Consider the following 15051-nt stretch of genomic DNA (forward strand, 5'->3'; position numbering starts at 1 on the left):
TACTGGGTAATGAACCAGGACAGGTGTTAGATTTGGAGGTAGGTGAGCACTTTGGTGATAGTGACCACAATTCGATTACGTTTACTTTTGTGATGGAAAGGGATAGGTATATACCGCAGGGCAAGAATTATATCTCGGGGAAAGGCAATTATGATGCGATGAGGCAAGACTTAAGATGCATCAGGTGGAGAGGAAAACTGCAGGGGATGGTCACAATGGAAATGTGGAGCTTGTTCAAGGAACAGCAACTGCGTGTCCTTGATAAGTATGTACCTGTCAGGCAGGGAGGAAGTGGTCGAGCAAGGGAACCGTGGTTTACTAAAGCAGTCAAAACACTTGTCAAGAGGAAGAAGGAAGCTTATGTAAAGATGAGACATGAAGGTTCAGTTTGGGCACTCAAGAGTTACAAATTAGCTAGGAAGGACCTAAAGAGAGAGCTAAGAAGAGCCAGGAGGGGACATGCAAAGTCTTTGGCAGGTAGGATCAAGGTAAACCCTAAAGCTTTCTATAGATATGGCAGGAATAAACGAATGACTAGGGTAAGAGTAGGGCCAGTCAAGGACAGTAGTGGGAAGTAGTGCGTGGAGTCCGAGGAGATAGGAGAGGTGCTAAATGAATATTTTTCGTCAGTATTCACACAGGAAAAAGACAATGTTGTCAAGGAGAATACTGAGATTCAGGCTACTAGACTAGAAGTGCTTGAGATTCATAGGGAGGAGGTGTTAGCAATTCTGGAAAGTGTGAAAATAGATAAGTCCCCAGGGCTGGATGGGATTTATCATAGGATTCTCTGGGAAGCTCGGGAGGAGATTGCTGAGCCTTTGGCTTTGATGTTTAAGTCATCTTTGTCTACAGGAATAGTGCCAGAAGACTGGAGGATAGCAAATGTTGTCCCCTTGTTCAAGAAGGGGAGTAGAGACAATCCAGGTAACTATAGACCAGTGAGACTTACTTCTGTTGTCGGCAAAATCTTGGAAAGGTTTATAAGAGATAGGATGTGTAATCATCTGGAAAGGAATAATTTGATTAGAGATAGTCAACACGGTTTTGTGAAGGGTAGGTCGTGCCTCACAAACCTTATTGAGTTCTTTGAGAAGGTGACCAAACAGGTGGATGAGGGTAAAGCAGTTGATGTGGTGTATATGGATTTCAGTAAAGCATTTGATAAGGTTCCCCATGGTAGGCTACCACAGAAAATACGGAGGCATGGGATTCAGGGTGATTTAGCAGTTTGGATCAGAAATTGGCTAGCTGGAAGAAGGCAACGGGTGGTGGTTGATGGGAAATGTTCAGACTGGAGTCCAGTTTCTAGTGGTGTACCACAAGGATCTGTTTTGGGGCCACTGCTGTTTGTCATTTTTATAAATGACCTGGAGGAGGGCGCAGAAGGATGGGTGAGTAAATTTTCAGATGACACTAAAGTCGGTGGAGTTGTGGACAGTGCGGAAGGATGTTACAAGTTACAGAGGGACATTGATAAACTGCAGCGCTGGGCTGAGAGGTGGCAAATGGAGTTTAATGCAGAAAAGTGTGAGGTGATTCATTTTGGAAGGAATAACAGGAAGACAGAGTACTGGGCTAATGGTAAGATTCTTGGCAGTGTGGATGAGCATAGAGATCTCGGTGTCCATGTACATAGATCCCTGAAAGTTGCCACCCAGGTTGAGAGGGTTGTTAAGAAGGCGTACGGTGTGTTAGCTTTTATTGGTAGAGGGATTGAGTTTCGGTGCCATGAGGTCATGTTGCAGCTGTACAAAAGTCTGGTGCGGCCGCATTTGGAGTATTGCGTGTAATTCTGGTCGCCGCATTATAGGAAGGATGTGGAAGCATTGGAAAGGGTGCAGAGGAGATTTACCAGAATGTTGCCTGGTATGGAGGGAAGATCTGAGGGAAGGCTGAGGGATTTGAGGCTCTTTTAGTTAGAGAGAAGAAGGTTAAGAGATGACTTAATTGAGGCATACAAGATGATCAGAGGATTGGATAGGGTGGACAGTGAGGGCCTTTTTCCTTGGATGGTGATGTCTAGCACGAGGGGACATACCTTTAAATTGAGGGGAGATAGATATAAGACAGATGTCAGAGGTAGGTTCTTTACTCAGAGAGTAGTAAAGGCGTGGAATGCCCTGCCTGCAACAGTAATGGACTCGCCAACACTAAGGGCATTCAAATGGTCATTGGATAGACATATGGACGATAAGGGAATTGTGGAGATGGGCTTTAGGGTGGCTTCACAGGTCGGCGCAACATCGAGGGCCGAAGGGCCTGTACTGCGCTGTAATGTTCTATGTTCTAATTGTGTCCCAGGATGCTGTGGGAAGTGAGGGAGGAGATTGCAGGGCTGTAAGCCAAATTTTTAATTCCTCTTTGGCCACGGAGCGGTGCCAGAGGACTGGAGAACGGCCAGGTTAGGATGGCTCCTCCAAGATCTTAAAGTACAATTCCTTGTTTGGTTTGGGGTTCTTGAACCTAAAAACAGCAAGAGTGTGTGGAATGATTGCTTTCTTTCAGATGACACAGTTTAAATAGGGAGTGACTAGAGATAGCACTTTGAGATGCAAAACGTTTGCAGGGATTGCTCTTTCACAGTTTGATGGAAAAGCTGCAGTTACCTTTATCTGAAGGGGTTGTGTAAGCTAGAGATATTTCAAGCAATAGCTCAGCATTTAGATTTGCCAGACACAGACGGAGTCGTTAGAATGATCTAGAATTCAGTGTAAACGCCCCTAGCCATGTTTCAATGGTTAACTAACAAAGTCATTTCAGGATTACCCAATTGTGCAGTATACATCGACGATCTGGTAATTTTCAGCCAGACATGGAAAGAACATTTAAAACATCTGATGGAGTTATTCAATCGACTTCAGGAGGCGGGTTTGGTGGTCAACCTAGCCAAAAGTGAATTTGGAAAAGCCCAAGTCACTTACCTTGGCCATGCAATCGGACAGGGTCGAATGGTCACATGGGATGTGAAAACAAGCTCTTGAGGAGTTTCCAATACCCTCGACACATAGAACATAGAAAATGGAAATAATGCGTTTTTGTGGGATGAGTGGATTTGATCGAACATTTGTGCTATATAGTTGCTCCACTGATGGATTTGCTGAAGAAACGGCAAAGATTTCAGTGGACAGCGGAGTTCAACAAGCATTTGACTGCCTGAAAGCTGTGATAGCCACTGCTCCTGTGTTGGAGAATTACAAGGGACTCGGTGATCTGATTCAACTGAAGTATCTGACTTTAAGTTAAAATGCCGAGGCGTAGAGAAATGGATGGATCGTGCAGAGACCTTCTTGTTCAAAGAGACTGTCAATCGAGAAGAATTCCAGTTGGAGGAAGAAGAACAAAAATGGACTATGTTCATAGAATCAAAGCATTTACAGTGCAGAAGGAGGCCATTTGGCCCATCGAGTCTGCACCGGCTCTTGGAAAGAGCACCCGATCCAATGTCCATACTTCCAACCTATCCCCATAACCCAGTAACCTCACCCAACACTCAGGGCAATTTTGGACACTGAGGGCAATTTAGCATGGCCAATCCACCCAACCTGCACATCTTTGGACTGTGGGAGGAAACCGGAGCACCCAGAGGAAACTCATGCAGACACGGGGAGAATATGCAGACTCCACACAGACAGTGACCCAAAGACCGGGAATCGAACCTGGGACCCTGGAGCTGGGAAGCCACTGTGCAAACCACTGTGCTACCATGCGTCCCACATTTTGTGAGGGCCACGAAGAATCCAGCACGAGTTTCAAGGATACAAAGAAATAACATTTATTTACAATAACATATATGCACAACAACAGCAACCTCGCTTGCTGCTTACTCCTTCCTGCTGGTTCCAAACTGGCCAGCTTTATTTATACAATAAGTCTGCTAATGAATTCTCCGCCCCCCTCATTGGGGAAGCTCATACTCCCACAGGATTGTGGGATTGTCATTAGTCCCCAGCCAATGGTAAGCAGGCAGGTTATAACATCCCTCCCCCCCAAAGTCCAAGGAATTCACCGAAGACCTTGGCGTCGGACTCGTTTTGCCGCAGGCCGGATACCATTTGCACTAGGCGCTGGATCGGGCAGCGTGTAACGAGACGGAGACCGGCGCTTCCGTGATGAACGGCGTAGCGGTTGTATATCCATGGGCCTGAGGATTACCCCTCTGATGCGTCCTGCGTCTCTATCTCGGAGTCAGAGTCTGCTGCCTCTGTCATCTCGCCGTCTCTATCTCCACGTGGTTCTGTAACGACCTGCGTATGCTTTTTTTCCGCTGCAGTCAATGTGCGGTAGGCGAAAGCTATCGGCCGCTCGTCCCCGTTCTCCATATTGTGGGACAGGACGGCCCCAATACCATACGGGGATGCAAAGGCTTTCCAGGATCATAGTGGGTTAGTAACCCAGACGACAACAATTGTCGTTTTACCCGCCGGAAAGCGGTTTCTTGCGGCTGACCCCAAACCCAGGTGAGGTGTGATTTTTCTTTAGCAGAAGACGCAACGGGGCCAGCGTAGTTGCCAGATTGGGGAGGAACTTCCCGTAATAGTTTACGAGGCCGAGAAAAGAACGAAGATGCGAAGTGTCAGTCAGGGCGGGGGCCTGTTGAATTGCGCGCACCTTCTCTGCGACGGGGTGCAAACCTTCGCGGTCCACCCGATAACCCAGGTAGACTACTTCCTTCGCCTGAAAGATGCACTTTGTGCGGCGTAAACAGACTCCAGCTTCCGAAAAGCGTCTAAGGACAGCCTCCAGATTTTCCAAATGTTCCTGCTCCGACATCCCTGTGATCAAAATGTCATCTAAGTAGACAGCGACTCGCGGTAAACCTCTCAAATTGCCCTCCATAACGCTTTGAAAAATAGCGCAGGCAGAGGATATTCCAAAGGGCAAACGTGTATATTCATACAGGTGTGTATTACTCGTTATATATGGTCGGGAGGCAGGGTCCAGCTCCAACTGTAGGTAGGCGTGACTCATATCTAATTTTGTGAACGAGAGTCCACCTGCAAGCTTTGCGTAGAGATCCTCTATGCGAGGCATTGGATATCGGTCGAGTCGGGAAGCCGTATTCACTGTAAGTTTATAGTCACCGCACAAGCAAACAGTGGCATCTGGCTTCATTACAGGTACAATTGGTGCTGCCCAGTCAGCGAAACGGACGGGCCTGATAATACCCAAAGTTTCCAAACGAGTGAGCTCCCCTTCTATCTTCTCGAGTAAGGCGTAAGGCACCGGGCGCGCCCGGAAATAGCACAACGTGGCTCCTGGTTCGACTTGGATATGGGCTACGGCCCCTTTTATTTTCCCCAAACTGGGCTGGAATACATCTGGTATCATCCTAGCACCTCAGTCAACCCTCCAGAAACTGTTTGGAGGATGTGCTGCCACTGCAAGCGCAAACGGCGCAACCAGTCCCGACCCAACAGGCTGGGCCCGTGGCCGCGCACCACGATAAGTGGGAAATGCCCCTCCTGGCGTCCATAAAGAACAGGGGTCATAGTAGTTCCTGCAATGTCCAATGGTTCCCCCGTGTAGGTGGCCAACCTGGCCTGTGTGTCAGTTAATGTAACGGTCTGTATGCCCTGCTTGATGCGGTCGAATGTCCTCTGGGCGATCACGGAGACCGCTGCGCCAGTGTCCAACTCCATCTCAAGCGGGTGACCATTTACCCGTACTGTCACCTTAATGGGGGCCATACAGGGAGCTGCCACACAATGCAGCTGCAGGCAGTCGTCCTCCATCTCCATGTCCTCAGGAGTAGTCGCCGCAGGTTCATCCACATGGAAGGTACGGCCCCTGGGCTGGTCCAAGTTTCGGTCGGAACGACGGCGCCTCTGGCGCCCCCAGGACCGGCGTTGGCGATGGGGTCAGCGCCTACAAGTCTGACACGGACATGGCTCCTCATCCATTGGTTCTGGAGAAGGCTCCCTTCGGGGAGGAATGGCCGACAGCCTCTGGCGTCGATCATGATGTCGTCTCACCCAAGGTACCGCAGGAGTGCGATGGGACGTTTTCGGACGGAAGGGGTTGCGCCCCAAGGCATGCACTTCCATTCCCTGTATCTCCTGCACTCCTCGTTCTGCGCTCTCTCGGGACAATATTATTTGAATGGCCTGTTGAAAAGTCAGTGTTGGCTGAGCTAACAACTTTCTCTGGGTGTGCCGTCCCACACACGGCACGGGCTTGGAGGGCCGAAGGGCCTGTTCCTGTGCTGTACATTTCTTTGTCGCATTGTTAATACCGCAAACCAAACGGTCGTGTAACATTTCTGACAAGGTCTCACCATAGTCACAATACTCTGCAATCCTGCATAGCCTGGATAGAAAGTCAGCAAGGGATTCTCCTGGTGTCCTCTCAGCGGTATTAAACCGGTAACGTTGGACTATCGTGGACGGGGTTGGGTTAAAATGCTGCCCCACTAAATTCACAAGTTCATCAAACGTTTTGGTGTCCAGCGCAGCTGGGTACGTAAGGCTCCTAATCACCCCAAACGTATGCGGGCCGCAGGCGGTGAGCATTATGACCACCTGGCGCTCGTTTTCGTTGATATTGTTTGCCCGGAAATAGTAACGCATCCGTTGTGCGTACTGGTTCCAGCTTTCCACCACAGCATCAAAAACATCTAAACGTCCGTACAGAGGCATGGTGTAATAGAAAACAACTTCCAACCTGTATCCAACAAAAATCCAGGGAGGTGGCTTCAGCAGTGTAGACAGCTATTCACTTTAACCCTCGTCGCCAGTTTTGTGAGGGCCACGAAGAATCCAGCACGAGTTTCAAGGATACAAAGAAATAACATTTATTTACAATAACATATATACACAACAGCAGCAACTTCGCTTGCTGCTTACTCCTTCCTGCTGGTTCCAAACTAGCCAGCTTTATTTATACAGGGAGTCTGCTAATGATTTCTCCGCCCCCCTCATTGGGGAAGCTCATACTCCCACAGGATTGTGGGATTGTCATTAGTCCCCAGCCAATGGTAAGCAGGCAGGTTATAACACCACACGATGATTAGTACACACACTGAGGCATTTTCATTCATAATGATAATTGCATTTGCACATGATTTCCTTTGAAAATGTTCATGTTTCCTCTGCAGGAATTCTTGATCCAAGTTGTTTGTTAATAGTGACTCCATTATGTTTACAGTCTTGTGAACTGAATGAAAAGGATGAAGATATTCAGCAAACATTTCTGGCAGTGAACAAGACCTACAACCGTACTACTAGGAATAGGAATTGTTCCTCTGAAAGTTCAGTTATCACAGCAAGGTCGTCAAGTAATTTTACAATAAGAACTCCATGCAGCAAAAGAACAGCTGGTGAGGTATGCGCAATAAATTAAATTCACCCTCTATTTTCCTCCTATTACGGCCTTTAGAATCTGAGTAATCGCAGTCGCAGATTCCCGGTGACACAGACATCTTCACTTCTCAATGTATGAAGCACTGAGTGCTGTGGGGCAGAACTGGGAGACAAAAGAAGTACTCATCAACTCACAATTAAAGAAAGAACAAGGTTTATTAAGTCACTCACGCACTCAAAGCTGTCTCCCTTCTGAACTTGCTGCATTCCATTCTCTCAAGTCCAACCCTGACTTTGCTGTCAAACCTGCTGATAAGGTTGGTGTAGTGGTTGTCTGCTGTACTGACCTATACCTCATGAGGCTGAGGGAAAACTCTAAGACGCTTCCTCTAGACCATGTACAAAGAACAAAGAAAAGTACAGCACAGGAACAGGCCCTTCAGCTCTCCAAGCCTGTGCCGACCATTCTGCCCATCTAAACTAAAATCTTCTACACTTCCTGGGTCCGTATCCCTCTATTCCCATCCTATTCATGTATGTCAAGATGCCCCTTAAATGTCGCTATCGTCCCTGCTTCCACCACCTCTTCCGGCAGCGAGTTCCAGGCACTCACTACCATCTCTGTAAAAAACTTGCCTCGTCCATCTCCTCTAAACCTTGCCCCTCGCACCTTAACCCTATGCCCCGTAGTAATTGACCCCTCTACCCTGGGAAAAAGCCTCTGACTATGTAGAAAGGTAAGTGCAGTGGAATTGCATGCGTGAGTGATTGGAATGCACTTAGTGCTTGGAATGTTTAATGTGGTCAGTGTTTATAAACACTGGGGTTTCACCACTTAGGCCGCTGAATTGTGAAGGGATATGAATGGATCAAAGCTGCAGATGGTTTGTACAAGCTGTCAATCACAGAAAAAGCTATAAATAGTTGACAGATAATGAATATGTGGGTACCAGAGCAAGCACAGCTCTGTGCTTTGAGGAATGGTCACATGGAGCTGCAAGGTAACTATTACAGCTATAATGCTTCCCACTGCCCCTGTCTGGATTTCTATCTAGCTTCCAGAGAGGAGCCCCTTTCTGTGGGGAGAGTCTGTGGGGGGGTGGGGCTGTGTGGGTGTGGGTGTGGGGGGGGGGGGGGGGCAGTGGATGGGAGTTCCTTTAGGCAGTGGGTCCCTGTGGGGGGGTCCCCCTATTTCAGGGCAGCTAGGTGAGTCACTGCCTTTGTGCCCCTGGCAATACTCCCACCCCTCACTCTTCATATCAACCTCCACTCCGCGAGAAGAGAAAATCCATCTGCCTGCATCTCCCTTTCATCCCACCCTGCACCAAACCCCAACACCTCTTTGGCCAGGTGCCTTGCACACACATGCCAACAGCTGCAGGCTCCTGTGTAACTTGCCTCCATGCGTCTCACCATATCCTTCATGTGTTATCTAGGAAAAGAAGGCCTATAACAGAAATGAGCAGTAGAAGACCAGAGGAGGCCTTGGTGTCCTTCAGGATCTCACCCCCGCTGAGCAGAGGGCAATGGCATTATCCAGGGAGTTGCAGGCGAGGGCTATCTTCAAGGCAGAGGTCGACATTGAACAACTAAGTGAGACTCTAATGCAAAATGATGTCCCTACAGCAAGTGAGTCAACCCCCCTCCCCCGACCACTCCTTACCAAGATCTCACCATGTCTCTTGTCTTTTGTCTTGCAGGATCTCCATCAGACCAGTCCGGCCCACCTGGGGTGCCTTGCCTGCCAGCCACAACTGGAAAACCAGTCCAGGACGACTCCAACTTCTCGGCACATTTTTCACCTGCACCCTCCCCCATTGCAGAGACTATCACCTCAGTGGGGCATTTTAGTGAAGAGACTTCTGTATCACCTGGTCCGCCCATCACACATGCAGAAGCACATCGGATGGAAGTAGGAATGTTCGAGAGAGCCTGGGTGTCAGAGACCTGCCCGATCCCAGGAACCAGCTGTTGTACGAACAGGTATCATACTTCTGGCAAGAATGATCCACTCACTTGTGGAGATGCAGATGCAGAGACAGGATCTACAGGAGGGGGTGAAATTTTCCAGCGCCTACAGGTGCAGCTGGAGCACTCCAAACACCTTCAGGTGCAGGAGACATTGCTGACAATGCATGGTATTCAGGCCATCACTGCACGGGTGTCGTCCGCAGTGATAGCCATGGGTCAAGACATCCAAGTCTTGGGGCACACTGCGGTCGATGGCTGAGACTCATTACAGTGGAGCTTACTCACAGGCAGACATGTACTGGTCCCACATGGACATTGCAGCGGCGGTCCAGAGCTTGGCCCAGTCGCAAAGGGTCATTGGCTGAGGGCGTCGAGAGCATTTGCCGGGCGCTGGATGATCTGGGCTGGTCTGAGAGGGATTTAGCTCGATCCCAGGGTGATGTGGCACAGTTCCAGAACGAGGGTTGAGCTTCTGGAGCTCACTCTGGCATCATCTTCGTCCCATGGAGTAGCCCGACTGCCATCGAGGACCCCGAGGGAGGAGGATGTGATGGGGCCTGTGCCAGTGCACCCCGCATGGAAGATAGTGCAACACCTCAGCGCTTCTGAATTCCCTCACCTGACACTGGCGCATCTCTACACGGAATCTTATGGTCCCGCCTCTGTCAATGGGATTTCCCATTGAATCTACCGTGTGCTGCCGGGAAACCCACAGCTGGGGTGCACCATTGGAGGAACCGGAAATCCCATCAGCGTGAACAACCAGAGGATCTTGCCCATTACTGGGAGAATGGGATGAAGTCCTCACGGGAAGCAGGAGGAGGAGTTGTCGAGGTAGCTGTGCGTGTCGGTGAGCTTGTAATGAACATTGGTGGTCAGTCTATCATCGGAAATGGAGACAGAGCAGTCAAGGAAAACCATTGATCTAGCACACAACCGTACAAAGCTGACTGGTGTACACCACCAGTTAAAATCATTAACCGGGTGCCACATTAGGTAGGATTCACCACTTGCCGATGCCGAAATCGCGAAACGCGATTGGGCAGAGAATAGCTTTCGACCGGGGTAGGCGCCAGCACCCCAAAAATGCCGTAAATGCGTTGCACATCGCGCAGGGTTAAGTACAGTAGGCATATCATTCGCGGACCTGACACTTTGGCCGGGATTCTCCGAGCTCACGTCGGCTCGGAGAATCGGAGTTGACGCCGAGGTGGCCTGCGACGCCGGGAGAATTGCTCCGCCACTCGGGGTCCGTTGAAAGAGGCCCCTGTGGCATTTCTCCGCGGTCGACGAGCCGAGTTCCTGCCGGCGTGGTTCTAACATGGTTCCACCCGGCGGTAGCTCGGACCCGCGGCCGCGTTGGACGACCTGGTGGGGGTGCCTCAACGACGGCCAGGCCCGCGGTCGGGGGCCACCAATCGACGGGCTCGCGCGCGATCCGAGGGGGCCTACCATCCTCCGCACCGGCCCGCTGTGTGGCTCATCCACGTTGCGCAGGCCCCGCGTAGAAGCGGCTGCCGCGCGCATGCGTGGACCTGCGGCTGGCAGTGCAGGGCCGCATACGGCAGCTGGAAAAACGCGGAGCCACCCGGCGCCGTGCTGGCCCTCTGTGGCCGACGGAATCGCTGGGCCAGGAAGCCCTTGATGCAGGCGTGGGACACTCTGGTGTTTACGCCGGCGTCAACACTTAGCCGCCGTGTTGCAGAATCTTAGCCCTTATCCTCCCGGGCCTCCGAGATTCACCACCTCCGATAGCCAAAGTTCCTGTAGGCGTGGTTCACTTGTGGTTTCAAATATCGTGATCCAGGCATCGTGGTTGCTGAGCAAAGAACAAAGAACAATACAGCTCAGGAACAGGCCTTTTGGCACTCCAAGCCTGTACCAGTCATGATACCAACTTTGCCAAAACCCTCAGCACTTCCTTGTGCCGTATCCCTCTACACCCATCCTTTGTTTGTCAAGATGCCTTTTGAATGCCGTTAATGTACTTGCTTCCACAACCTCCCCTGGCAACGCGTTCCAGGCACTCACCACCCTCTGCATAAAAACCTGCCTCACACATCTCCTATAAACTTTGCCCCACCGATCTTAAACCTATGCCCCCTGGTGACTGACCCCTGAACCCTGGGAAAGAGTCCAATCACTCTATCCATGCCTCTCATAATCTTGTAGACCTCTATTAGGTCACCCCTCACCCTCCGTCTTGCTAACAAAAATAGTCCGAGTCTATTCAACCTCTCCACATAGCTAACACCCTCCAGACCAGGTAACATCCTGGTAAACCTCCTCTGCACCCTCTTCAAAGCCTCCACATCCATCTGGTAGTATAGCGACCAGAATTGTGCGCAATATTCCAAATTTGGCCTCACCAAGGTTCTATACAACTGTAGCATGACTTGCCAGCTTTTATACTCGATGGCCCGTCCAATGAAGGCAAGCATTTCATAATGCTTTTTTTTTTTAACACATTAGACAACAGTCAGGGTGACAGAATGGGAACAGACAATGTAGGGGTGTGGTAGTATGTATTGGGGGTCATGTGGGACTGGAAGCCCTAATGTCATTGGCTGACAGATCCCGGGTCCTGGTTGGCCGTTGACCTCAAGCTCCGCCCTGAAGGCGGAGTATAAGAAGCCGGAGTCTTCCCCCGCAGGCCAGTTTACTCTCGAGCTGCTGGGGAACAGACACGCTTAATAAAGCCTCATCGACTTCACTCTATTCGTCTCATGAAGTCTTTGTGCGCTACAATTTATTAAGCGTGCCGAAAAAGGACTATGGAGCTCAGGATCATTCCAGAATGCCTGAGGATCAGCCCCCACGCAGTGAATGCGGCAGCAGCCTTCAAACACTGGCAGACTTGCTTCGAGGCCTACATCAGAACGACCACCGGCCGAGTCTCAGACGAACAAAAACTGCAGGTCCTGCACTCGAGGGTGAGCACGGAGATTTTCACCCTCATTGAAGACACCGACGATTTCCAGACGGCGTTCGCAGCACTCAGAAGTCTCTACGTTCGCCCAGTTAACCAAATCTACGCTCGCTACCAGCTACGGCCCCGACCGCGCGGCAGGCCATTGGGCCCCATATGTACCCGTCGCGGCAAACCCCCTACCCACCCCCCCGGACACCCCACAGGCTTGCGCGGTCCAAACGCCGAGTCGCACCGGGGGCGCCCGCTGTTATTTCTGCGGCCAGGCGAAACACCCCCGACAGCGCTGTCCGGCCCGCGCAGCCATCTGCAAAAGCTGCGGGAAAAAGGGCCATTATGCGGTTGTGTGCCGGTCCCGCGAGGTCGCCGCCGTCCCGGGAGCACAGGGAGCCCTGCAAGCAGTCTATGCGCCCCAACCCCCCCAGCACGCCATGTACGACCCGCAGGCGCAGCCGCTCTGGGTCCCGACCACCGCGGTCCCGGGAGAACTGGGAGCCCTGCACGCCGCCTACGCTCCCCAACCCCCCTCCCCGCAGCCCATGTATGACCCGCCGCCGGCGCTACCGCTTTGGGTCCCGGCCAACACTCTCCACGGAGAGGAAGGAGTTTTTCACGTCCCTAACGCCACCCTAACCCCCGTCCCGCGCCCCACGCCTGACCCGCCGGCGCCACCTACTTGGACCCCGACCACCGCTGTCCCCGGTGAGGGAGCTCCGCGCGGTCCTTGCGCTCGCGGCCCCACGCCTGACCCGCTGGCGCCGCCGACTTGGGCCCCGACCACCGCTGTCCCCGGTGAGGGAGCTCCGCGCGGTCCCAGCGCTCGCGGTCCTAGCGCTCGCGGTGAGGGAGCTCCGCGCGGTCCTAGATGTCGCGGTCCTAGCGCTCCCCAGCCCCCCCAGCACACCATGTGCGACCCGCAGACGCCGCCATTTTGGGTCCCGACCACCACGAGGGGAGGAGGGGCGCCGATGTGCAACCCGCAGACGCCGCCATTTTGGGTCCCGACCACCACGAGGGGAGGAGGGGTGCCGCCATCTTGGACCGTCCCAGACCTGTACGACGCATGGGGGCGGCCATTTTGTCCACCCCCGCCACCATCTTGTGACCCCCCAGCCACGTGCGATGTATGGGGGCGGCCATTTTGTCATCCCGACGCCATCTTGGACGGCAACAACGGACCCCACTCCACTACTACAACCACGGCTCGCTTCGATTACGCTCGATCAGGCTCGGCCCCGGACACTCCAGACGACGACGACAACGGTCCTAATAAACGGCCACGAGACGCCATGCCTAGTCGACTCCGGGAGCACGGAAAGCTTTATACACCCCGACACGGTAAGACGCTGTTCCTTGACCACCTATCCCAGCGCACAAAAGATTTGCCTAGCTGCAGGATCCCACTCCGTACAGATCCAGGGATTCTGCATAGTTACCCTTACGGTGCAGGGGAGGGAGTTCAAAAACTACAAACTTAACGTCCTTCCCCAACTCTGTGCCCCCACCTTGCTGGGATTAGATTTCCAATGTAATCTACAGAGCCTTACGTTCAAATTCGGCGGCCCCATACTCCCACTCACTATCTGCGGCCTCGCAACCCTCAAAGTGCAACCCCCGTCCTTGTTTGCGAACCTCACCCCGAATTGCAAACCCGTCGCCACTAGGAGCAGACGGTACAGCGCCCAGGACCGGACCTTCATTCGGTCCGAAGTCCAGCGGCCACTAAAGGAGGGCATAATCCAGGCCAGCAATAGTCCCTGGAGAGCGCAGGTGGTAGTAGTGAAGACAGGGGAGAAACAAAGGATGGTCATTGACTACAGCCAGACCATCAACAGGTACACACGACTAGACGCGTACCCTCTCCCCCGCATATCCGACATGGTCAATCGGATTGCCCAATATAAAGTCTTCTCCACCGTGGACCTCAAGTCCGCCTACCATCAGCTCCCCATCCGCCCAAGTGACCGCAAGTACACAGCCTTCGAGTCAGACGGGCGATTATACCATTTCCTACGGGTCCCTTTTGGCGTCACAAACGGGGTCTCGGTCTTCCAACGGGAGATGGACCGAATGGTTGATCAACATGGGTTGCGGGCCACGTTCCCGTATCTCGACAATGTAACCATCTGCGGCCACGATCAGCAGGACCACGGCTCCAACCTCCAGAAATTCCTCCAGACCGCCAAAGCCTTGAACCTCACGTACAACGAGGACAAGTGCGTTTTTAGCACCGACCGGCTAGCCATTCTGGGCTACATAGTACGCAATGGGATAATAGGCCCCGACCCCGAACGTATGCGCGCACTCATGGAATTTCCCCTCCCGCACTGCCCAAAAGCCCTGAAACGCTGCTTGGGGTTCTTTTCGTACTTTGCCCAGTGGGTCCCCCAGTACGCAGACAAGGCCCGCCCCCTAATACAGACCACGACCTTCCCTCTGTCGACAGAGGCTTGCCAGGCCTTCAGCCGCATCAAAGCGGATATCGCAAAGGCCACGATGCGCGCCATCGACGAGTCCCTCCCCTTCCAGGTCGAGAGCGACGCCTCCGACGTAGCTCTAGCGGCCACCCTTAACCAAGCGGGCAGACCCGTGGCCTTTTTCTCCCGAACCCTCCACGCCTCAGAAATCCGCCATTCCTCAGTGGAAAAGGAAGCCCAAGCCATAGTGGAAGCTGTGCGACATTGGAGGCATTACCTGGCCGGCAGGAGATTCACTCTTCTCACTGACCAACGGTCGGTAGCTTTCATGTTCGATAATGCACAGCGGGGCAAGATTAAAAATGACAAGATCTTAAGGTGGAGGATCGAGCTCTCCACCTTCAACTATGAGATCTTGTACCGTCCCGGAAAG

The 15051-nt window shown here is 52.2% G+C and overlaps 1 protein-coding gene across 1 annotated transcript in view; it reads left to right on the forward strand.

Moving 5' to 3' along the window:
• LOC140428892 (uncharacterized) overlaps window positions 1-15051 on the forward strand; it is a 130427-nt gene that overhangs the window by 11919 nt on the left and 103457 nt on the right. Inside the window, exon 3 of the mRNA XM_072515539.1 lies at window positions 7147-7323. Within this exon, the coding sequence (XP_072371640.1) occupies window positions 7147-7323 (177 nt within the window). The remainder of the gene's footprint in view (window positions 1-7146; window positions 7324-15051) is intronic.

This window comes from Scyliorhinus torazame, chromosome 8, assembly GCF_047496885.1.
Source record: "Scyliorhinus torazame isolate Kashiwa2021f chromosome 8, sScyTor2.1, whole genome shotgun sequence".
Classification (NCBI taxonomy): Eukaryota; Metazoa; Chordata; class Chondrichthyes; order Carcharhiniformes; family Scyliorhinidae; genus Scyliorhinus; species Scyliorhinus torazame.